Source organism: Pseudorca crassidens, chromosome 2 (genome assembly GCF_039906515.1).
Source record: "Pseudorca crassidens isolate mPseCra1 chromosome 2, mPseCra1.hap1, whole genome shotgun sequence".
Classification (NCBI taxonomy): Eukaryota; Metazoa; Chordata; class Mammalia; order Artiodactyla; family Delphinidae; genus Pseudorca; species Pseudorca crassidens.
Window position 1 is genome coordinate 167,743,448 of NC_090297.1, and position 24,371 is coordinate 167,767,818.

At 36.7% G+C, this 24,371-nt stretch overlaps 1 protein-coding gene across 2 annotated transcripts in view; it reads left to right on the forward strand.

The window, feature by feature from the left end:
* The window catches only part of EPRS1 (glutamyl-prolyl-tRNA synthetase 1), a 68,522-nt gene that overhangs the window by 32,408 nt on the left and 11,743 nt on the right, over positions 1 to 24,371 (forward strand). For both annotated transcript variants that reach the window (XM_067729721.1, XM_067729722.1), the window contains 12 exons: positions 2,039 to 2,156; positions 7,577 to 7,936; positions 14,865 to 15,098; positions 16,134 to 16,396; positions 18,291 to 18,342; positions 18,820 to 19,029; positions 19,416 to 19,488; positions 20,815 to 20,894; positions 21,149 to 21,250; positions 22,277 to 22,432; positions 22,903 to 23,100; positions 23,573 to 23,746. In XM_067729721.1, the coding sequence (XP_067585822.1) occupies positions 2,039 to 2,156; positions 7,577 to 7,936; positions 14,865 to 15,098; positions 16,134 to 16,396; positions 18,291 to 18,342; positions 18,820 to 19,029; positions 19,416 to 19,488; positions 20,815 to 20,894; positions 21,149 to 21,250; positions 22,277 to 22,432; positions 22,903 to 23,100; positions 23,573 to 23,746 (2,020 nt within the window). The remainder of the gene's footprint in view (positions 1 to 2,038; positions 2,157 to 7,576; positions 7,937 to 14,864; positions 15,099 to 16,133; positions 16,397 to 18,290; positions 18,343 to 18,819; positions 19,030 to 19,415; positions 19,489 to 20,814; positions 20,895 to 21,148; positions 21,251 to 22,276; positions 22,433 to 22,902; positions 23,101 to 23,572; positions 23,747 to 24,371) is intronic.

Consider the following 24,371-nt stretch of genomic DNA (forward strand, 5'->3'; position numbering starts at 1 on the left):
TCTTTCTGTCTGTCTGTCTATCTATCTATCTTGTTTCCACCACTGGAAATTCATTAAGGGCAGATACTTTTTTCATGTTCATCTTAGTATCACGTTGCCGTTAGTCAAATAAGACCATGTGTGTAAACAGCATGCACAGTGTCCAGTACTTATTAAAGCCCTTGTTAAATATTTAGCGATGGTGGTGGTGGTGGTGGTGGTGGTGGTGGTAGTGGTAGTGATGGTACCAACTAGAGTCATGCCCAGAAGAGAGTAGGCTCTCAGTTTATTCTGAAAGATTGTTAAACGTTTCGACAAATGGTGCTGTATCAGCAACCACGTGCAAGAGTGAATGAACCCCTACCTCATACCATGTATAAAAATTAACTCAAATATGGATCAAAGACCTAAATGTAAGAGCTAAACTATAAAACTCCTAAAGGAAAACATAAGTTTAAGTCTTTGTAATCTTAGCAGTGCTTTCTTAAATATAACACCTAAAGCATAAGCAACCAACGAAAATATACATGAATTGGACTATATCAAAAATTTTTGTGCTTCAGAGGACACCATCAGGAAAGTGAAAAGACAGTCCACAGAATGAGAGAAAAATATTTGCACATGTATCTGATAAAGGACTTGTATGCAGAATAAATAAAGAATCCTTACAACTTGATAATAAAAAGACAGTTAAAAACGGACAAAGACATTCTCCAAAGCAGATATACAAGTGGTCAATAAGCACATGAATAGATGCTCAATATTATTAGTTATTAGGAAAATGCAAATCAAGACCACAGTGAGATATCATTCCATATCCCCTTGGATGGCTGTAATCAAGAAGGCAGGCAGTAACAAGTGTTGAGGATGTGGAGAAATTGGAACCCTCATACATTGCTAATAGGATTGTAAAATGATGTAGTTACTTTGGAAAACAAAGTGGCAGTTCCTCAAAAAGTTAAATATGGTGTTATCATTTGACCTAGCATTTCCACTTTTATATATATACACAAGGAAAGTAATAACATATGTTCACACAAAAATTTGTACATGAATGCTCATAGCAGCATCATGCGTAATAGACAAAAGGTACAAACAACCCAAATGTCCAACAACTGATGAATGGATAAACAAAAGGTGGTGTATCCATACAAGGGAATATCGTTCAGCCATAAAAAAAAGTGAAGCGCTGATTCATGCTATAACATGCATGAACCTTGTAAGCATTATGCTAAGTGAAGTAAGCTAGTCACAACAGACCACGTATTGTACGATTTCATTTATATGAAATGTCCAGAATAGACAAATTCATACAAACAAAGTTAGATTAGTGGTTGCTAGGGACCAGAGGCATGGGAGACTGGCAAGTGATAGATAAAGGGTACAAAGATTCTTTTTAGGGTGATGAGAATGTTTTAAACTTAGATAGTGGTGATGGTTGCACAATTTTATGTAACCAGGGAATAGTGTACTTTCAAAGGGTGGATATTTTGGTATGTGAATTATGTTTCAATAAGGCCATATTCAGAAATACTGAAGAGATGTATAGGATTCTGTTGTTACTAAAGTCTCTCACTTATTTTTACTCTGTGGCCTTTGCCACAAAATTCAAAAAAATATTTTGCTTATGAGTAGTCTCAAGGGCAGTGGATTTTGCTAATGACTGTACCCTTTAGAATTGAGAAATTCTTAGAAAATAAATGTTTTACAGAAATTCTTCTGCTCATAAGCAGATTAGGTATGGTATGTAGATGCATTTCTTTTAAGTCAAGAGTGAGACCATGAACATCCACTAATGCCATTTCTGGTGGCCAGAGTAGATGTAACTTTGTCCTGGACTTAGCATTTTCATATCCATGAAAGTTTATGGTTAGCACTGTCAATTTTTATATATTGTTTTTAAACTACTCTGAAGAGACTGATTTGAATAAGAGAATGGACTATTTACTTATACCTTGAAAAGTATTAACAGTGCCATTGAATTAATCTAGGAATTCAATTTTAATTGCTGTTCAGATAATTTTGTTCAAAGTTTTTTGTCCCTTCATTTTCTTTTTAGTCCATATAGTTGCATAGAAGCTCCATGCATTCTGATATACATTCCTGATGGGCATACGAAGGAAATGCCAACATCTGGGTCAAAGGAAAAGACCAAAGTAGAAACAACAAAGAATGAGGTAAATAATTTACTTTTATGGATAGGTCTCTAATCAATGATCTTTCTGTCCTAGGGTTTAGAATCTGTTTGTTTACAAAGATTGTCTTCCTCACTGTTGAGATCAAAGAAGACAATAACTCTAACTTTTGCAATTTTTGTTGTTGTTGTTCTTTCTTGTAAGATTTTAAAATACCCTGCAAAACAAGATTTTCAAAAGTTAATTTTTTTTATGTGAAAGAGTAAGAAAGACTAGATTAAAAGAATCTTTTAGAAAAGCCTTTTTTTAATTCTAATAGAGCTGTAGTAGATCCTTGCTCAAGAAAACAAGTCGTTACGACAGTGTTAGGACAGTGACCTGGTTTTCTGGCTCCCTGTCTGCACTTTATCAAACTCCAGTGCATCTTGGAGAAGAGCTCCGAGCAGTCATTGAGGGTTAGAAAAGAGAAAAAGGGCAAATAAGAAACTTTGCCTCTGTTTTTTTTTTCATCTCGGTGGTAATGCTTAATCTCTGTCTTTAAGAATGAGTTAGGGGGCTTCCCTGGTGGTGCAGTGGTTGAGAGTCCGCCTGCCGATGCAGGGGACGTGGGTTCGTGCCCCAGTCTGGGAGGATCCCACATGCCGCACAGCGGCTGGGCCCGTGAGCCATGACCACTGAGCCTGCGCATCCAGAGCCTGTGCTCCGCAATGGGAGAGGCCACAACGGTGAGAGGCCCGCGTACTGCAAAAAAAAAAAAAAAAAAAGAATGAGTTAGGAATCTTCCTGGCAGTCCAGGTCTGGAGGACATTCCAGATAGAGACACAGCTTCTGTCCTCATTTTACAGGATGTGGATTTGAGAGGCCGTGACATGTCTAGAGAATTAGGGGGGTTATTGTGCAGGCCAGAGGTCCTGAAACTTCCTTATTTCGTAGCACCCTTAGTTTCCCAGTAATTTTTTTCATGACACCTCTAGGCTGAATGAAATTCCTAACTGTTCTCTTTATTAAGTAGTTAAGTTCAAGCAACTAGATAAATATTTATATCCCAGTAACTTAGTAGCCATTTGCAAAAAATAATATACATAAATTGAAGGAAAAGGAACTTAAATTTCATTTATAAAAGATTTTGTTCTTAAATGTTAAATATTTAAATTACATTCTTATTTTTATTTCATTCTTAAAATGACGTATTAATTGAAAGAAAAAAATAATACTTTTATTTCTCTCTTGAACCTTGGACTCAGATTGGACACTACCATGCTTATTTTCTGTTTCCACAATGATTTTCCTGTGGTATTTGATTTTTAACACAACAGCTGTGAAAAATCCAGCTTTGCAAAGATATGGCATCATTGAAAGGAATGTAGCACACACTAATGTTGAAACCGAGCCACCTTGAACTTGTATTATGCAGTGTTTGACAGATGTTGGATATGTTACTGTTTACCTTAGGTATTTAAAACATCCCGTGGTGTCCCTAGGAATTTCCAGTGGCTCCCTGGAACGCCTTGCTGCATAGTTTGGGGTCCACAGGTGTTGGCAGTTGGGTAGTCATTGAAGATTTGGTAGCAGTGAAGAAGATAGTTTGGAGGGTGGATTGGACATAGGATTAGAAGGTGTGATAAGTGGTCAGGAAGCCAGAGCATGAGGGCATGGAGGAAATAAAGTAGGACATGAATTCAGGAAGTAAAATAGGAAGACAGTAACTTCTAGTTTTGTTTTGGTTGACTAGGTAAGTGAGTGGTAACTAACCTGAGCTAGGGAAGACAGAAGCACAGTTTATTAGGAGATACAAGTTTGGAACTATTAAGAGCGGGAATGTCATGACTTGAGCTTTTAATTTACACAAACTAAAAGCTGTGTAGTCTTAGCCAAAAGAAAATTAAAGGAAGAGAAGCAAGAATTTACGTAGGGCAGTATCCTTGTGCTATTTATATACCAGCAGTTCTCAGACTTTTTGGTTTCACACTTAGAAGTGATTGAGGACCTTCGTTTATGTGGATTATATTTATCAGTGTTTGCCATAAAAATTAAAATTGAGAAGTTTTAAAAGAATTTATTAATTCATTTAAAAAATAGCAATAATAAACCCAACCGTATGTTTATATAAATAACATTTTTTTATGAAAAATAACTGTTTTCTAAAAGAAAACTTTCAGTTAGGAGAGTGGTATGGTTTTGCAAATCTTTTTAATTTGCCTTAGCCTCCATAAAACTGCACTGTGTACTCATGAGAGAGTGAGAGCAAAAACTACAAATTACATCTTATTATTATCATGAAAATAGCTGTGACCTTGCAGACCTCCTTTGAAAAGGTCTCAGAAACCCTCTGGCGTTTGTAGGCCACACCTTGAGAACTGCTAGTATATATACTAGAATAGCACGAGATGGGAAATTTGGCTACTGTTCCCTCATTGGTCCCAATTTACACCTCTGCCTCTCATCTTTTACATTTTCTGTAAAGTTATTAGTATTATGCTATGAGTTAATGTATGTGTTCTTTATTTTTGGTCTTCATTGCTGCACATGGGCTTTCTCTAGTTGTGGCGAGCAGGGGCTACTCTTCGTTGTGGTGTGCGGGCTTCTCATTGTGGTGGCTTCTCTTGTTGCAGAGCACGGGCTCTAGGCATGCGAGCTTCAGTAGTTGTGGCATGCGGGCTCAGTAGTTGTGGCTCGCAGCCCCTAGAGCGCAGGCTCAGTAGTTGTGGCCCACAGGCTTTAGTTGCTCTGCATGTGGGATCTTCCTGCACCAGGGCTCGAACCCGTGTCCTCTGCATTGGCAGGCAGATTCTTAACCACTGTGCCACCAGGGAAGCCCCAGTGTGTATGTTCTGAAAAACTTTATGTTCTACAAGGTGACATACTAATCAGGAAAAATAGGATTGGGGCAAACCACTGAAAACTACATCTTTTATGGTTTCATTCATATTGTGGCTGGGTAGCAGTCATTGAAGGCTCAACGAGGCCGGACATCCCAAATGGCTCACCCACATGGGTGGCAGTTGATGCTGGCTGTTGGCTAGGAGCTCAGTGGAGGTGTTGACAGAGAGCTGCAGCATGAGTATCAGGGTAGTGAGACTTTGTATATGACAGATCAGGGCTCCAAAAGTGAGTGTCCAGTAGACAGGTTCGAAGCATCACTGTATGGTTTATGATTTAACCTTGGAAACCTCACATAGAGTCCCTTCTGCCATGTTGTATTGGTTGAACAGTCATAACCTTGCCCAGATTCAAGGGAGAGGATGTAGAGGCTTCTTGGTGGGAGGAGTATCAAAAAGGTTTTGGAAAAGCTTTGAAACCTGCGCAGGTCCTAATAGAAGTTAAAATACAGTTGACGGGCATTTGTACCCAACATTGCAGTCAGCCATCGTTGCAGCCTTAAACCTTAGGGGTATTGCTCTCTCTTTTGATATATAGATCTTTGAGGGTATTTGCCTCCAGTAGATACCGGTGTTACCAAATTAAAGTCTGGGGCTTCCCTGGTGGCGCAGTGGTTAACAATCCACCTGTCAATGCAAGGGACATGGGTTCGAGCCCTGGCCCGGGAAGATCTCACATGCCGTGGAGCAACTAATCCCGTGCACCACAAGTACTGAGCCTGAGCTCTAGAGCCTGCAAGCCATAACTACTGCGCGCATGTGCCACAACTGCTGCAGCCTGCGTGCCTAGAGTCCGTGCTCCGCCACTAGAGAAGCCACGACAGTGAGAAGCGCGTGCACCTCAACAAAGAGTAGCCCCCGCTCACTACAACCAGAGAAAGCCCACGCACAGTAACTAAGACCCAACACAGCCAAAAATAAATAAGTAAATTAATTAATTAATTAAAAAAAAATTAAAGTCTGATCCAGGGAGTACCCTGCTTCAACACTTTTTTTTTTTTTGAGCAGAAGAGGATATATATTTTTGAAGCTTCTTCATCCATGCTTACACCTTCATTAGATGGTTTAATGTTATGGAAAACAATTTTTTTAAAGTACCACCTGCCCTAAAGGAATGCACTTATACAGACTTTCTCATTCTTCTGTAAGATTGTCATGTATTTCTAAAGCTTTCTCTTTTAATTGTGAGTAAGCTTTTTCCTTTATGCTCCTTTGACATAAAACATTAACACACTGGGAGAAATCACGTACAAGGTGATGTGATTTTTCAGTATTATATTGATATTGTTCCCCTGTTTACCAACCATGAATGAGTCAGTTCATCTTACCAAAAATAAGTGTAGCAGAACAGACTGTATATAGTTTTGATACAATGGCTTCCTTTATTGTAGTCTTCCTTTATTATATAATATTATGCACTTATATGTGAATGTTTATGATTGTACATATATATACCTCACCAAGAAAATACTATAAATTATGAGTGATTTAAGGAATTTGGGGGGACTAATTTTTTAGTGTATGTGGTTTTTGACTTACATAGTGATTTTAGAACCTAATCTCCATGTAAAATGCAACTTTGATCCAGCTTGAGGTGCCTCTTAGCTATCCAGGTAAAGATGTCTAGAAGACCATTCAGAATACTGGGTCTGGTATCAGGACAGAGTTCTGGAGTAGAGCCAAACATTTTGGAGTTTAATACGTATGGCTCAATGAATATGTATGAGATTATTCTGAAAAATTAAGTAGAAGACCATTAAAGAAAAAAGTCACAGGGAAGGTATGGTGTAGCAGGGTTTTAAAGTTGGAAGGGTTTCAGTAGGAGGAAAACATTCTAAGTGAAAGAAGAGCATGTCATTGAGAATAAATACAGTATAGTTATTCACTATCCAGAAATCAGTTTAGGCAACATATCTCTGGATTTGTTGTACATGCTTATATACAACCATATGCCTATAAATATATAATTTTACACAAATGGAATTGTTTCACAGCATTACTATAAAATTGTTTCACAGTATTTCATGGAGCTCTTGCTTTGTCAACAATCTAGATATATCTCATCTTTTAAAAAACTAGTAATAATACCTAACTCATTGATATTTACATTTTCTCAGCCTTTGTAACTAAGAGCTTTACATAGATTTATTACCTTTTATTTCCCATCAACCTGATGGGTTCAATACAATTATTATCCCTCTCTTATGGTTAAAAAGCAGAACTGGTTTAAGTAACTAATTCAAGGTTGCACAGCTAGTGTGTGGTAGAGCAGTGATTTGTTCTCAGATCTGGTGGGTGTGTCATAATTTCTTTAAATAGTCCTCTAATGGTAATGATTTAGGTTCAGTTTTTTGCTGTAATAAAAATGCTGCAGTGAATCTCTGTGTACCTCTACCTTTGTTTACTTATGTTATTTCTCATTAGGATAAATTTTTAGGAATGAGATTATTCATTTAAACTTTTTAAGGAGTAAAATTTTAAAATTTTGTTTTTAACTTAAAACATTAGAAAACAGTTTGATATAATTTTGTGGAAAGATATTTAACATGAATTAATTTTACTTTTGGTTTTCTGCCTCTGTAGGCAGCTACTCCTCTTAAGACAATGTCAGCTCCTTCTTTGAATAATACTTGTGCTACGTCTGAGGATTCCTTGGTCCTTTACAACAGAGTGGCTGTTCAAGGGGATGTGGTTCGTGAATTAAAAGCCAAGAAAGGAGCAAAGGAAGATATAGATGCAGCCGTAAAACAGCTTTTGGCTTTGAAGGCTGAATATAAGGAGAAAACTGGCCAGGAATATAAACTTGGAAATCCTCCTGCTGCGACAGTACAGAATGTTTCTTCTACATCATCATCAGATATTCTGGAAAGTAAATCTCTGTATGATGAAGTTGCTGCCCAAGGGGAGGCGGTTCGTAAACTGAAAGCTGAAAAAGCCCCTAAGGTCAGTATCCTGGAATGAGTTTAGACACATTGTAAGTAAGCTTATGAGGTCAAACGACCTAGACTAGTCTCATCTTATGAGATATGTTGTCTATAGACTGTCTGACTGAGTATTTTGACATAACAGTCAACATTTATTGATACGTGCTATCTGCCAAGCTCTGGAAATATTAGTGCGAGGCAGCTTACCATGTAGTAGGGGCGTGGGGCTGAGTAAGAGCCATGCACAGACTGTAATCCTGTGGGATATGTATAAACGGCTCTCAGAAGTGTCTGTGTCTGTAAGTGGCAGGCCAGGGGGAACAGTTATAAAGGATATTTAAAGTAGTCCTGAAGTAGAAGAAGCCCTTTAAGGTGAATGACTTTCAGAGGAGGTACTCTTAAGTGTAGATCTGTGGTTCTCAAGCTTTATTGTGCATCAGAATTACCGGAGAGCTGGCTAAAACACAGGCTGCTGGGCCCTACCTCTTGAGTGTCTGCTTCAGTAAGTCCAGAGCATGCAGAGAGTGTGCATTTGTAAAGAGTTGTTCAGGCGGTGCTGATGCCGCCAGCCTGGGACTGGGTGTAGAAGATGCACCAGCAAAAGGTCAAGGGATATTCAGGGAATAATGAGTTGTCAAGAGGTTTCTGACCAGTGACTATTTCAGATTTTTTGTAGGGGAGCCCTCAAGTGATACCACATTTTGACTGAAGTATAAATTTCATTCTTGTTTTAACGATATCTTTAGGCAAAACATTTGGCCAAGTGGGTGGTAGCACTGAGTGTGGAACAGGATTGCTTGTTCTAAATAAGAGGCAAAAGGAATGGCATCTGGGATAGAGAAGAATCAAGTTTAATAATCAAGACATGTGGTTCTACTCAAATAGTAGCATAGTTCTAAAACATGATCAAACTAGTAGTGCTGTAACTGGATAAGCTACCAAAAACTGTAGAATCTGGACTGTGGCATGAACACAGAGAGGTGTGATGAACCACTGGGCTTGACCTATGTGACTGGAGGAGATCTGTTCTAAAATGTTCCTGGGGATCTGTGGTCTGGTCAACATCCTGGGCTTTGGTTGGAGAGTGATTAAGTAACTTGAGGTTGTAAATTCCTCACCTCATTAACAAGTTTTTCTGCATCTGACCCTGTCCCCTAAGATACTTTCATTCATGGACATTTGACCTCTGCTGAGGAAAGCAAACACTTTGGGGAGATCTTGGGTTTTGCTCCAGAAGTTATTATTTTTCTGTCTCTTCATTGTGAAGTGTGAGAAATCTCTTCTCTTTTCTCTTTAACGAGCCTGTTGAAGTCCTGCATAGCTGTGATGCTCTAAAACAGCTTTGCTTCAAGGAATAAAGGCTGGTAGGTGTATGGGTTCGGCATATAAACCCTTGATATTTCCTATCCTGTGGTGAGGTTAGGAGCATTTTGTACTCTCTGTATATGTCATACACTAACTATGGACCCTTTTCTAGATATAATTTGAGGGGAAGGGCTTTGCTCTTTAAATTCCTTCATTCTGAGTAGAGTATGTGATATTCTGTGCTGATTCTTGGTCAGCTACTTATGTGTGGGGTAGTAACAACGGCAACCATTATACTCAGAGCAACAGCCAACTCTTATTTCCCATCCTGTTGGGTTAATGGATTACATTCATAAAATAGCACTGCTGAAGTTATGAAAATCAGCCTGTGGGTAAAAAACTCTACATTTCTATGTAAATTGGGCAGGTACTTTCACTAGGTGCTTTTTGATAATGATAAATGTGGTACTGAAATGAATCTGACTCAGTGTAGTTTAACCTACATTTATTGAAAGCCTACAATGTACCATATTTGTGCTTCAAAATATTACTTATATATATATATTTTTTTCTTTCTCTAAATGCCAACAGTAGTAAATTGCTCTTTTTTCCTAGAGAACCAACACAGTTACTCTGAATGGAAGTGTTATGTAGACTATATCTGGCACTGTTCACTATACATTACTATTTTTGCATTTAATCCTCACAACACCACATACAATAATATTCAAATAATACTCCTTTTTTTATTTGGTTTTAGTAGCCAATGAGAAACTACTATCTGAAGTGAATATGAATGTAAAAGTAACTTCCTGAAGTTTGCAAAGCGTGGATTCCAATTTTGATTCAGTCCCAAGTTATTTCCAGTTAGAGACATTCTAAGCACCAGAGAGTCATGGTTTTACTAGTTTGTTATTTATTAAGCAAGTCTGTGCTTGTTTTAACATTAATAATTTCTCTAAGCCGCTTTATCATTCCATTTCCTACGTCATGTTACTACCACTAAAGTAAGGAAAGTGGTCGGCTGAGGTTTTATGGTTACAGGTTTCAACGAGACTTTTCTTCCTCTATTCGTTCCCCCCCACCCCCTTTTCTTTTTCAGGATCAGATCGGTGATTCCGTGCACGAACTTTTAAGCATGAAGGCAGAATATAAGCATAATGTGGGCAAAGAATAAAAACCTTCACGTTCACCCTCAGTGCCCCTTCAAGTCCACCTTCTGCTCCCCTTTCCTTTTCCTCCTGCCCAGTAGATTGTTGCATTAAAGTGGGGATCAAGCAAAGTGTGAGGTGGAAATCCAAGAACACACCAACTATTTAATAACTCTTACCACTGAGTTACTTTAATAGTTAAGACCACTTTTCACATTTTAAGTATTAACTTTGAAAGTTTTAAAGTTACAGTTCTAAAAAATAAAGTTTTGATTTTGAACAGATTCCTCTGATTTGAAATTTGAGTGTTGTTTTTTTTTTTTTGAGTGAAGTGTTTTGAACATGAATTTATAGTATTTCTTGAAATGGGAGTCAGAAAATGGTAAATCAAAGGTTTTATGGAATACTATGACACTTCAGACTCCAGGACAGGGCTTGGCAAACTGTGGCCTGCACCTGTGTTCCGTAAGTAAAATGTTACTGGAACACAACCACACTTACTAGTTTACATATTGTCCATGGCCGTTTTAGCCCTGTAATTCCAGAGCTGAGTAGTTGCAACAGACTTGCAAAGCCTAATATATTTACTGTCTGGCCTGGGCCCTTTATTATTGAAAAGTCTTTCCCTTAGTGGAAAGACTTTTCAGAACCTTTATAGTTAAAGATTTTAAAAATTGAAGTAATGAATGGCAGCAAAATCAGATGATGACTACGTTGAATCAAAATAATAATCCACAATTGTTTCGTCTTGTCAAACCTCGTTGTGTCGAGGGGGTGCTGGTCACCTTTTACTTCTGCGCCTGCAGCATTTTAATTCACAGCACCTTGCATTTCATGCCCCCAGGAATTCATCTTAAATGTTTCACCAACCTTTGCTCTTTGTATTTTACACCAATGTTTTTGGTTTTAAAACCCAAATCACAGGTTATCAAGAAAGGAAACACATTGTTATATCCCTTTGTCCATTAAACAGGCTGTTCTGGAAAACCACTACTCCTCACACCCACCCCAAATAGCCTTAAGAATTCTCAGGCCAAAAAATAAATGTCGTAGGCGGAGAAAATGAGAAGAAACAAACCCGTCTTTCCCTTGATGGTTTTGAGCTTCTTGTTTGGAATTTGTGTTAGTGGGTTTCTGCTATATTTGTATGTGGTACTTAATGCAAACTTAAATTTGCTCTAAGCAAGTATAAATCCAACCATCTTGTGAAACAAGACATTTCACAAGACTTACTTCAGCTGAAGGATCTTCTAGGAAAATCAGAGGAGTTTGTATTGATTTATTTGTGTCAGAAAAGTAGCAGATACATTGTCATGTAGGTAAGTGAACCAGGTGAGAAATGGCAAAACAGGTGTTCTAATCCAGGTTGACTGAGGAGTCTGGGCCCTTTCCTGTGCTGTATTGGTTCCTGGGATCCAGGTTCACTAAACCGGCTGTTTCTTACAGGCTTAAGCTAAACATAGATTTCTGATCCATTGATTTAGAGAAAAAATGCGTTTCTTTGAAAACCTTCAAACTTTAAGTTTGCTAAATCTCCAAGCAGACTTTTTTTTTTTTTTGGCGGTACACAGGCCTCTAACTGTTGTGGCCTCTCCCGCTGCGGAGCACAGGCTCCGGACGCGCAAGCTCAGCAGCCATGGCTCACGGGCCCAGCCGCTCTGCGGCACGTGGGATCTTCCCGGACCGGGGCACGAACCCGCATCCCCTGCATCGGCAGGCGGACTCTCAACCACTGCGCCACCAGGGAAGCCCCCAAGCAGACTTTTTAATATGATACAAGCTTCACACTCCCTCTCCCACATTTGAAAGACTCCCTCTTCTGATTACCATTCACCACCAACCTCCGCCCCCGCCCCCCCCCACCCCCAGCGAAGTGAGAATCTTTGCTCTGGGGAGTCGTCATTAATGTGTGGAGGTGTAATTCCCTCAGCTGTGTTAGTGAGGAGCAAAGGTGGGTGACTGTGAATAGAGTTGGGAAAAAAATACAGTTTGAAAGAAGTATTTTTTAAAGCTTTTTTCACTGATCGTTGAGGTGCTGAGGCCATTTTGAAAGGTTCTGTTCTTACTATTTTGAATTGGTTAAGTTCTAGGTTTTTCTTTGTATTAAAGTTGCCACCTTTCCCCATGGGGAAGTGTTTCCATCTAGTGGCTGCTGCAAAAACAGTTTGTGTACTTTTCATGCATTCCAACCAGGTGTGTTCTCATCCATTTTCTACATTTTCAGTCATGTTTTAAATCATTCTTTCAACGTCATTTTTACTTCCTCAAATTCCCATCTTAAACCTTTACTGAAGTCTTTTTGTAGGCTGTTTCCATTCTCATTCATCCACATCAACAATTACTTATTGAAAACTTTTTTCTTGTCTGTGTTGGCACATGTTAGGTGAGTTTAAAACAGCCTTTGTCCATTAAAGACTTAAGATCTATTAACAAGTGTTTTTTAACATTCTGCTGTTGTGTAATCTTGTACTACTGAGTAGTACTATCCAATTTCTCTTTGTAAATGTCTTTTGATCCAGAAAACTAGAATATTAAAAGAAATTATTTTTTTCTCATTCTATGAGACGTATTCAAGTGAGAATCAAAGACCTCTTTTGAAAAAGCAGTGTTCATGGCATGTTAGTTAGTAGGATTAAAATGAACGTTGAAATTTAGATCATTGTCTCATACCTTCTGTAATGCGGTGCATACTATTGTGTTCAAGATGAAAGACTCTAGAATAAACCGAAGATTAAAATTCTCACTCTACCACTTACTGTATAACTTTGGATAAGGTACTTAATCTTTCTAAGCTTTTCTTCTTTCTTCTATAAAATGGATCAGGGTTGTTTTGAGAATTGAATAAGATGGTCTATGTAAAGCACTTAGCATAGTATCTGGCACAGAGTAAATAGGCCATAAAGTGATAGTAATTATGTTTTATATTGATAATTCTTTCAAGAATCTTTAGGTACCTTCTAAATCATCAGATAAGACTGCATAGCAAGTAGTATGATTTCACTGTTTCGAAAAATAGCCTGAAAAATTTAACTAATAATAATTTAGTTGGAGAGGATATAGACATATATAATTTTACTCCACTTTTAGAATATTTCATTCAGTAATGAAGTGGTTTGTCCATATTTTCTCCTTTATAATATTTCAATTTGTAATCTTGCCACACAAGGGTTTTTCCTTTGTGAAATGTGTGCCATCTGACTTCAAACTCTAGTCAATACCTGCTTATAGTATAAAATGGAACTTCTTTCAAATAGGCCTCTTTTTGTAGAAATGGTTACAGGAAAGTCCCTTAACTATTGGATGCCATTTTCCTTTTTTTAGCTGATGGAAGTTTCTTGATTCTTGTGTGTCTGATTGACTATGTTCTTTTTCTTAGGATTTTGTTCTGGAAACATTCAGTTCTAAAGACAGAATATAAACAAGAGACAGGTCAGGAGTACAAATCAGACAACCTACTCATTTCTCTTTGCAATTTCTCCTCTTACCTTTACTTCCTCTGTGATGCCTAGTGTGGTAGACGCTAACAGGCAGCAAAGCTGTATCATAAAGCGTTAGACAAGGAAATGTCAGTTGCTATTTTGTACATGCAAATTCTTTGAAGGTATACCGGTTCTTCCTGTGTTCCTTTGACCCCCATTTTAGTATTCTTTCTGCTTGTGTTGGGTTCCTCTTAGCTATTTGGAGCACTGTTAGAATGTAGCCATAAAACTTGGATAAGGTAATTGGGAGGCACTTTTTCTCTGTTTTGATTGATACCTTGACTTTCCAGTGGTATAGTATATAGTATATAGTGTAGTTTGTGGTTAGATGGTATCACCATTCAGGTAAGGTGTCCAGCGTGGGCCCTTTGCCTGTCCTCCTCTGCTGAAGTCACAAGTGTCTCAGTTGGGCTGAGTATTTCATTCTTTTTCATCATAATTCTGTTGAAGTATCAGAGGCTGATATATATAGCTGAATGTCTAATTAAAACCTCAACATACCTTCTCATTTCACTGTAAATTTTTAAGAGTGATGTAGCTATTCTTTAGTTGAGTCCATACTGTGGGTTTTTTTTTTCCAGTGCTGTATTTAGTGTCTGTTTAATAGGCTGAAGAAAATAAGGATTCATACAGGCAAATTCTGATTTTGTAAATTCGGGCTCCACTGTTTACCGTCCCAGGGCTTGGAAACGGACAGTTTGCTGGGGTGTTCTATAATTTGTCTGTTTACATATGTAAAGTGTAAAGTCATTTACACTTTATGTATGTGTATGGGCATTTATGTTTACTTTTATGATTTGTATATAGATTTATGATCTTTATATTTTGAACTTTTCTTTAGCTTTCATTTGCTCTTTTAGGATGATGATTTAGCTCCTTTGTGCTTGGGTTTCTCCATGATGATTATTTACAGGAATATTTTGGTGGTAGTTAATGATTTTTAATAATCATTGAAATTTTCAGAAATTTCAGAAAGCGTTAAATACTTTTTTATTTTTCTCTTTTATCTCAGGCTAAAGTAAATGAAGCTGTAGAATGTTTACTGTCCCTGAAAGCTCAGTATAAAGAAAAAACTGGGAAGGAGTACGTTCCTGGTCAGCCGCCATCATCACAAAGTTCAGATTCAAGTCCATCCAGAAGCTCTGAGCCTCGTGGTCCAGAAACACCAGAAGCCAAATCACTTTTTGACAAAGTAGCTACTCAAGGAGAAGTAGTTCGAAAACTTAAAGCTGAAAAAGCTTCTAAGGTTAGTGTGGTATTAACGTTTGTGTGTTTTTGTTTCTTACACTACAGGCCGTTTTCTTTGCCTGGAACCCTTAGTGTCCCGTCAGATCTGGCTAACTTCTACTTATGATGGCGGTTCTCAACTTTTTCATCTTGCCTTTTAGAGAAGCGTTTGTTGATCCTAACCCCCATCCCCCATCCCCCATCCCAGCTAGAGTGGCCTGGTCATTCTCATGTGACACTGCCTTTCTCTGACATAACACTTAAATCGTTTAACAGCTAGTTTAATTGTTAAGTTGTCTGTTTCTCTCTCGTCTGTAAGATCCTTGAGAATAGGGACCTAGACCATATCAGTGCCTGGCATATTGTAGGCCCTCCTCTTTGTTTGACTCATTCTCCTAAAGCTCCGTCAGTCTCAAATGGCAAGTTTTATCTTGAGCTCTAGTATAGTGTGCGCTAGTTGTGTTATCTTTATAGGAGGAGGATATGTTGGTACCGATTCAGGTGAGTGGAAAACAGTAAGTCGTTATAGGTTTTGAAGTTTAACCAATAATATAGAAACTTGATCACTGTCATTTTTTATAACTCTGCAATGTTCAACTTATATAATTTAATGACTCAAATTACAGTAGAATACATATTATATCCTAGTGCTTTCTAATAGGACTTTCTGAGATGATGGAAATGTTCTCTAACAGTTCTGTCCAGTACAGTAGTTACTAGCCGCAAGGACTGTTGAGCCCTTGAAATGCGGCTCTGTGACTGAGGAACTGAATTTTAAGTTTTATTTACTTTAATTTAAATTTAATCAGCCACATGTGGCCAGTGGCTATTCTTTGAACAGTGCAGTTATAGTACAGTTTTTTAATCAGTATTTTCCAGTTCTGTTTCTCATGCTCTTTTATTCATTTTCAGGAGTGTGTATTTAACATTCTCCACCCCTACCCCATACCCTCTGCCTTTGTGTTTTCAAATCTGCTTATAAAGCGTTGGACATTGGTGCTTAGATAGTGATTTGAATTAAATGCTCTCTTCTCTGTTTCCTCTTTTATTAAAGGATCAAGTAGGTACAGCTGTACAAGAACTCCTTCAGCTGAAGGCACAGTACAAGTCTCTGACGGGAGTAGATTATAAGCCTGTCTCTGCCAATGGGGCTGAGGAAAAAGATAAGAAAAAGAAAGAAAAAGAAAATAAATCTGAAAAGCAGAATAAAACTCAGAAACAAAACGATGGCCAAAAGAAAGACTCTTCTAAAAACCAAGGAAGTGGGCTGTCATCAAGTGGACCAGGGGAAGGACAAGGGCCTAAGAAGCAGACCAGGTAATAAAACGTGGAAACTTCATTGGAAGTGAAGCAAAGTTTTGGATTAATTATTTTTTTAAAAAAACAAATTTTGGGTAGTTTGACTATCACATTAAATTGGAGAATGCTAAAGGTATAATGTCAGCAGATAGTTTTTGTTCATTTTCTGTTTATTTAAATAGGTAACACATTCGTTTGCTTGGTTCAAGAATCTTAGAATATAAAGAGTTCAGTGCAGTCTCACTCCTATGCTTCTTTCCCATCTTCCCAGTTCCTCCTACCACCATAATGAATTGGTAACCACTGTTACTAGTTTCTTCCCTATGCACTGAGAGATTTTCATTTGCTTACACAAGTAAAAACAAATATATATGTGTGTGTATATATATATATATATTTTTCCTCTTCTTTCTCCCTTGTAACACAATTGTTAGCTTAGCTGTACACGTTGTTTTGCACTTTAGCAGATTTTTCAAATGAAAATCTTTTGTGGGGACTAAACGAGAACTTTGTTCTCAATAGGCTTTTAAAATTGGTTAAATATAAAACAAAGCTGGTTTAAAGGCAGCACTGTGGAATAGATGGTGTTTCAATATCTTCTAATCCATATGAACAGTATGATTCCCCCATTATCCACATCCCAAAATTAGAGTGAACTTTATGTGAGGTTCACTCTAAGCTGAACCTAAGTTAGGCTGTTGTTAGCAGCTACTATTTAGAGATACTTTGGTGTTAGATTTGTTTAGCTGAATTTCAAATTCTGCCTCTCATCACTCACAGTATACACACAGTGTCTCCTCAAACAAGAGAATACAACAGTTATTTTCTTGCCCATTGACTGGGTGATCAGCATTATAGAATAGTAGAAGTGAGAATAGAACTTCTCATTTTTTACCTTCTGACTGCTTGTGAAACGGCAAGATTTCATGTAGGCATTTTGTTGGGATGTATCAAAGTGAAACAACAGAGAATTCAAACATAAATACATTAAGATTTTAAGCCAATAAAGCCTTGTTTGTAAACTCTAAAAAGATGTACCTTTTATAAAACATAACTAATGGGTAGATTTTTCTATGTGGATCATAAGACCACAGTTTCCTGAATAATGGTTGGTGTTTCATTAAAAAGATTATTGTCTAGAATAGTTTTTTTTTTTATTTCTTAGAGTTTATTGCACAATCACCATCATTAATGACTTCAAACTTTTTTTTTAACATCTTTATTGGAGTATAATTGCTTTACAATGGTGTGTTAGTTTCTGCTTTATAACAAAGTGAATCAGTTATACATATACATATGTTCCCATATCTCTAGAATAGTTTTTTATTGCAGATCTAATTTATTTTGGAAGCGTCTGTCTCTGCAACTTTTATTTACTGTGGTTAAAGGAAAAACTTATAGAAAAAAACTTACATGTAAGGATATATATATATATATATACACACACACTTATGTATTGACACATGTATACATATAGCCATTGTCTTTACTACTTTTTACATATTACTTTTAATGAGACACTGATCTTACTATATTTTTATCTGGATTGAAACTGGCAAAAGATTCTTTTTATTTTTTAGTGAGAACACTATGTGAATAGGCTCTGTCTTTGCTACAAATACATTTCCTTATAAAGAACTTTGTAAAAGGAATGTCTGCATTAAAGTCATAGCTTTTGTTACGCTTATTAGTTTTCCTAGCTTTTGATGGATAGCATCACACAATCTTTTAAGAGATGATTGAACTGTTTTCTAGGTTAAAAACATCATGGGAATGAATATAGAAGAGATATAAATATAGAAATAACTCAGACTGAAGGAAAACCAAGCTCTTTTGAGGTTTAGAGGTTTATTTCCATTTCAGCCACAAAGCAATTGCTGGATGAAGAGATTTGTATTTTTTATATCTGCAGGTTGGGTCTTGAGGCAAAAAAAGAAGAAAATCTTGCAGATTGGTATTCTCAAGTGAGTATGGGTTCTGTTGATTTTTATGTTTTAAATTTCTCAAAGGCTACTTTATATTTAGATTCTAAAATCCAGACACAAAGTAATAATGCATATTGCCTTTAAAATACATAGCATAGTCATGTAACATGTCAGTTTTCAAAGCAATGTCACAGAAAGTATTGAATTGAGAAGTAGCCCTGTGAGATAGTCATTATTTGATTTTTTATTTTGTTTTGTTTTTTTGGTGAGGTAAAAGGATTAGTCCTAAGTCACAAAATAGTAAAACAGCAGAAGCAAGGTTAGAATTCAAGTCGTCTTAAGAATTCAGAGCCCTGGTGTTTCTCAGTCTAGAATGATCCATTTTACACGCACATTAAGAGGATGTACCAACAGGGGAAGCCTCCAGACTTGAAGCTTGGCTATCATACTCTTGGCACTTATACTATAATTTTGGTTCAATTTAGGCTTCATAGACTATATTTTTCTTTTAAAAAGGTCATCACAAAGTCAGAAATGATTGAATACTATGATGTAAGTGGCTGCTATATCCTTCGTCCCTGGGCATATTCCATTTGGGAATCCATCAAGGACTTTTTTGATGCTGAGATCAAGAAACTTGGTGTTGAAAACTGCTATTTCCCCATGTTTGTGTCTCAAGGTGCATTAGAGAAAGAGAAGACTCATGTTGCTGACTTTGCCCCTGAGGTAAGTTAGCCTGCTTTATTTATTTTTTGCAGTTTTCTGTCATGAACTCAGAAGTATATTTTCAGTTCATACTTGAATAGTAATTTAAAAGGCAAGTTACTGCAGCCAACTTAGAGAAATGTAAAGCCATTTAAAAAAAATTAGATTTCTTTCATCAGGGCAAGTCATGATTCTTTTTGTTACATTCACTAATTAACTGGCTTTTAGTTTTCAGTAAACATTATAAAGACAGTAAGTATCTACCTTTTCTCACAGTGAACAGAAGCAGTTACTTTAACTTGCCTTAATTGATAGAGCAAAACTTGAAATAGAGTTTTGACTATAACTGTGCTCTTCCTCTAAAGTGCTGTTTAAAAAATGTATGAAAAATGATTTCATCTTACTAGGTTGCTTGGGTGACAAGATCTGGCAAAACAGAGTTGGCAGAACCAATTGCTGTTCGTCCTACCAGTGAAACAGGTGAGGATGGGCCTTGGAACACAGGAGAAAAGCTCATTGAACAATAGAGACAGCTTCTAGAGTTGAGTCTCACCTTTTATTTTGTGATATTTATAATGCTTATTGATGATATCAAGTTTAATGAATGTTGATGAAGATAAATGCAGACTTAAGTGGCATAGAATTTTATTCTCTGTACAATATTCATTGTGGAGCTGTTTATCATTAGGATAAAGATTTTTTTTAAAGCAATTTTAAATCATTTTTAATTTCATGCTCTAATTTTTCAGAGCTTTCCAAGAAGTTTTATTCTTAGAATAGTTTTTATTCTTGGAATTGATTATAAAATTGTAAACACTAATGTTTACTGCCTTATTTTCTTCAAATTAGTCATTTTAATATTACATTTGCATTTATATAGGGTTTTTATAGGTTACTAAGTGATTTCATTTACACCTTGTATTATTCTAACAGTAGTGTAGTTAGGAAAGTAGGGACAGCTATTGTTATTTCCATTTTGCAGGTTAAAAAAAAGATCTCTGAAGGGTTAAATGATTTTCCTAAAATTGCACATAATAAATGGGAGTACCACTTGGAAATTTTGAGTCTTTGGGCTTGTCACTGTCTCCAAAGGGATTATCTATCTTTAGAGTTAAGGATTGTTTGCTTTTTATTTGATACTTTTAGCGATACTCTTGTATAATAGTATATAATGATGTATTATTAAAATTATGATAACCAGCTTTTTTTCACATACCAAATTGGCAAAGTTATATTTTGTTTTACTAATTATAGATAATCCTGAATGGGCTATGATAAGAAAGGCACCTTCACTTAAATTAGCAGTTGATGGCAAGAGGTTTCAGACCCTGGGTAGATGCATCAGATAGATTTAACCTAAATTCTGTTTCTAATGGGTAACTGTGCTGGATTCAGCAAGTGATTTAACTTCTCTAAGCTCAGCTTCCACGTTGTCAATATTGAGATTATGATATCCATTTCATGGGTTGAATGTGAGGATTGAACAGGATAATGAAAGGAAAGAACTTAACGTAGAACACAGTATATACTATAAGATGTTCACTTAGTGTTTTTAGAAGTAAAACAGCCGAAAAGCTATAAAATTAAATGTAAATCTCATTGTGAAGAAAATAAAATACGGTCAGTTTTAGGTGGACTTATTCCCTTGACTAATTCGTTTGATGGAATACAATACCGTTCACTTACCTGCACAAGCACAGCATTTTAATTCCTATTAATTATGTTTCCTGTTTAACACTAACCAGCCTTCAAAGGGGAATAAAACCTTTAGTGACTAACTGCCTGTATTTTCCTGTGTCTTTTCAGTAATGTATCCTGCATACGCGAAATGGGTGCAGTCCCACAGAGACCTGCCCATCAGGCTCAATCAGTGGTGCAATGTGGTGGTAGGTGCACATCCCTTCTTACATTCTTTCATTATTCTTCTTATTCATTTAAATACACACACACACACACACACACACACACAAACACACACATTTTTTTTTCTTGTTTTTATATTCAAAGGATTGGGAGTATGGAAGCATTTTTGAAGTATTTTGGATTACAATTATGATTTCTGATTACTTACCGTATAAAGTTGTTACCAAAAATTGAAAAGCTCTCTCTAAAGATTAAATTGTGTTCTTGCCTCTTCCAGCGTTGGGAGTTCAAGCATCCTCAGCCTTTCCTGCGTACTCGTGAATTCCTTTGGCAGGAGGGGCACAGTGCATTTGCTACATTTGAAGAGGCAGCAGAAGAGGTATAACACTTGTCTTCCATATTAATTATGTTCTAATTCTTTGTCCAGGCTGTGCTTTTTTCCCCCCTGCAGCTGTAGGTAATGCAGTGCTATCTATTTACATAGTAATCATTCAGTAAATAACTGTAAGTTGAAATTTGGTCTGATCTCAAAATGACATTAAAAGATAATTTCCTGGTATAAATTATTTTGTTCCTTAAAATTTATGTATCTGTTAAAAAACAAGTTAATTCAAATGTACGTGGACTTAAGAAACTGCTTACTGAAATTTTATTAGAAAATGTGCCGTTTTAAATTTTCAGATGAAAATAGTTTTGGACTTCAATGTGTAGAAGAAATTATAATCCCATGGGTGAAATTAATGCTTCTTCAGGAGATTTTTACCCTGGTTACTGTGTATCTTTCATAAACATTTATTTTCTTTTATATTCTAAAGTTATTTATATTTTAAAAAATTATTCCACTTGTTTTGCGTACTGCTTTGTTGAATATTTTAATAAATTCACACTGGCTGCTTTGACCTTTCCATAAAAAAAGATTTTTATTGTTTGAAGTGCTTTTCCCACCACAATTAGTTTTCTTTTATTTTCTTTTTTAATACATTTATTTTATTTTTGGCTGCGTTGGGTCTTTGTTGTTGCTGTGTGGGCTTTCTCTAGTTGCGGCGAGCAGGGGCTACTCTTCATTGCAGTGCGCAGGCTTCTCATTGCAGTGGCTTCTCTTATTGCAGAGCATGAGCTCTAGGCATGTGCTTCAGTAGTTGCGACATGTGGGCTCAGTAGTTGTGGCTTGCAGGCTCTAGAGCGCAGGCTCAGTAGTTGTGGCGCATGGGCTTAGTTGCTCTCTCGCACGTGGGATCTTCCCGGACCAGGGCTCGAACCAGTGTCCCCTGCACTGGCAGGTGGAGTCTCAACCACTGCGCCACCAGGGAAGCCCCACAATTAGTTTTAAATAGTACAGTTTTTATAGATCTATCATCAATAAATATACCATAAATTTGAACACTTTTTATTTAAAACGTTACAGGTTTTGCAGATACTTGACTTATACGCTAAGGTATATGAAGAACTCCTGGCAATTCCTGTTGTGAAGGGAAGAAAGACTGAAAAGGAGAAATTTGCAGGAGGAGACTACACAACTACGGTAGAAGCATTTATATCTGCCAGTGGAAGAGCTATCCAGGTATCAAACTGCTGCATAGGATTCCTAGGTGACTGTAAGCATAGCCCGTGGGCAGATCTGACAAGTTTCTTCTGTCGTCAGAGAAGTAGACTCTTAAAAATCAGTATATCCCATGTTTTCTAAGGCCATATTATAATTTCAGGCCAATCTGTCCCATTCCCTGTAAATCTCCAAGGTCAGTTAAATCAAGGCTTATATCCTGAATCACCAAAGCATGGATTTTTTAAAAACCTTTGTAATTAAAGTAACTTCTCTAAGAGGGGCTGCTCACAGCTGTATGCTACTATATATTTTTTGACTAATCTTAGTCTCTTTGTTGTATCAGTTACGCTTTAAAAACTTATTTAATATAAAAAATCAGGGAAGGTAAAGTAGGTCTAGTGCCATTTTAAGGTGTGTGATCTTACAGTAATTATTTTCAAAGGCATTAATAGGTTATCAAAATTAAAAGATGTGTACCTCTATTTTAGGGAGCAACATCACATCATTTAGGGCAGAACTTTTCTAAAATGTTTGAAATCATTTTTGAAGATCCGAAGACACCAGGAGAGAAGCAATTTGCCTATCAAAACTCCTGGGGCCTGACAACTCGAACTATTGGTGTTATGACCATGGTTCATGGGGACAACATGGGCTTAGTATTACCACCCCGTGTAGCCTGTGTTCAGGTAAGGAAAATATTTCTGTTTATCATTTCTTTTATAAAATACAAGCCATATTTAGCGAAGAAAATTTTAAAGTGTGATTTTTTTTTCTGAGTGTCATTCAGGTAGATTTAGCTGATACAGAAACAACGTAGAATACGGTCTAGACCTTGGTATTGTGTAACTATGTATATTATTTGTGTTACTGTTTTTTAATTTTTTTACCTACTTTACAAAAGTTTTAGAAATTATTTTTTGAATAATGGTTTATAATAGGTTAAATGAAAAACAAATGTATTTCGCATGGACAAACAATATGCAGCTATTTAATAGTTGCTAGATATTCTGCGTATATTAGAAACCATCCAAGTTGATTTGTGTGAAGGCTTATAGTCACTAGGAGGTTTTGACTCCTAGATACTGTGTGGTGATGTGACTTCATTACTTCCATATACTGCTCCTTTGTATAAATTTGTAATACTGTGCTGGATTCTAGGTGGTGGTTATTCCTTGTGGCATTACAAATGCACTTTCTGAAGAAGACAGAGATGCTCTGATTGCAAAATGCAATGATTATCGAAGGCGGTTACTCAGTGTTAATATTCGAGTTAGAGCTGATTTGCGAGATAACTATTCACCAGGTTGGAAGTTCAATCACTGGGAGCTCAAGGTAAATTCTTCAGTTGCATATTTTACTCCCATGCTCCCAATTTGGATTTTTGTTACGTTAGAATTAAAGTGATCGTGAAGACCTTGTTTATGGTTAATAAACCTCATATGGTTGTTACTAAAATGTTTATATCAAGAATTCATAAAATAAATACATTATTTAAACAGTAAGACTATCAGAATAGTGGTGCATGGGCATCAACTAGCTGTCATTGTTACAGCTAATCAGAGATTAATTTCATACTTGGTTTTTCACACCACATTGTTTCACAGCGGTTTGTTAATTTTTATTTTGTATATTCAAGACTCGTCTAAATTCTGGTTTAATGTTTTTGATATAACTTTTATTTGCTGCACATTGTCATTAATAGATGATCTGTGTTCTTTATTCCATTTTTCAAACTTCTGGGATTTAACTTTTTTTCTTATGATGAGACAGGGGATCTTGTTAGAACTAGCAATTAGGAGTCAAGAATTTATAAACTCATATTACAGGCAGTGGGTAAGAAGGTGTAGTGACATTGCAGCTTCAATCTTTCAAATATGGAAGCTCAGTAATACTGGGATTATTCAGTGTACATGTCGGGTTCCCAAAGTTGCTAATCTTTATCCCCTTATTTTTTTAA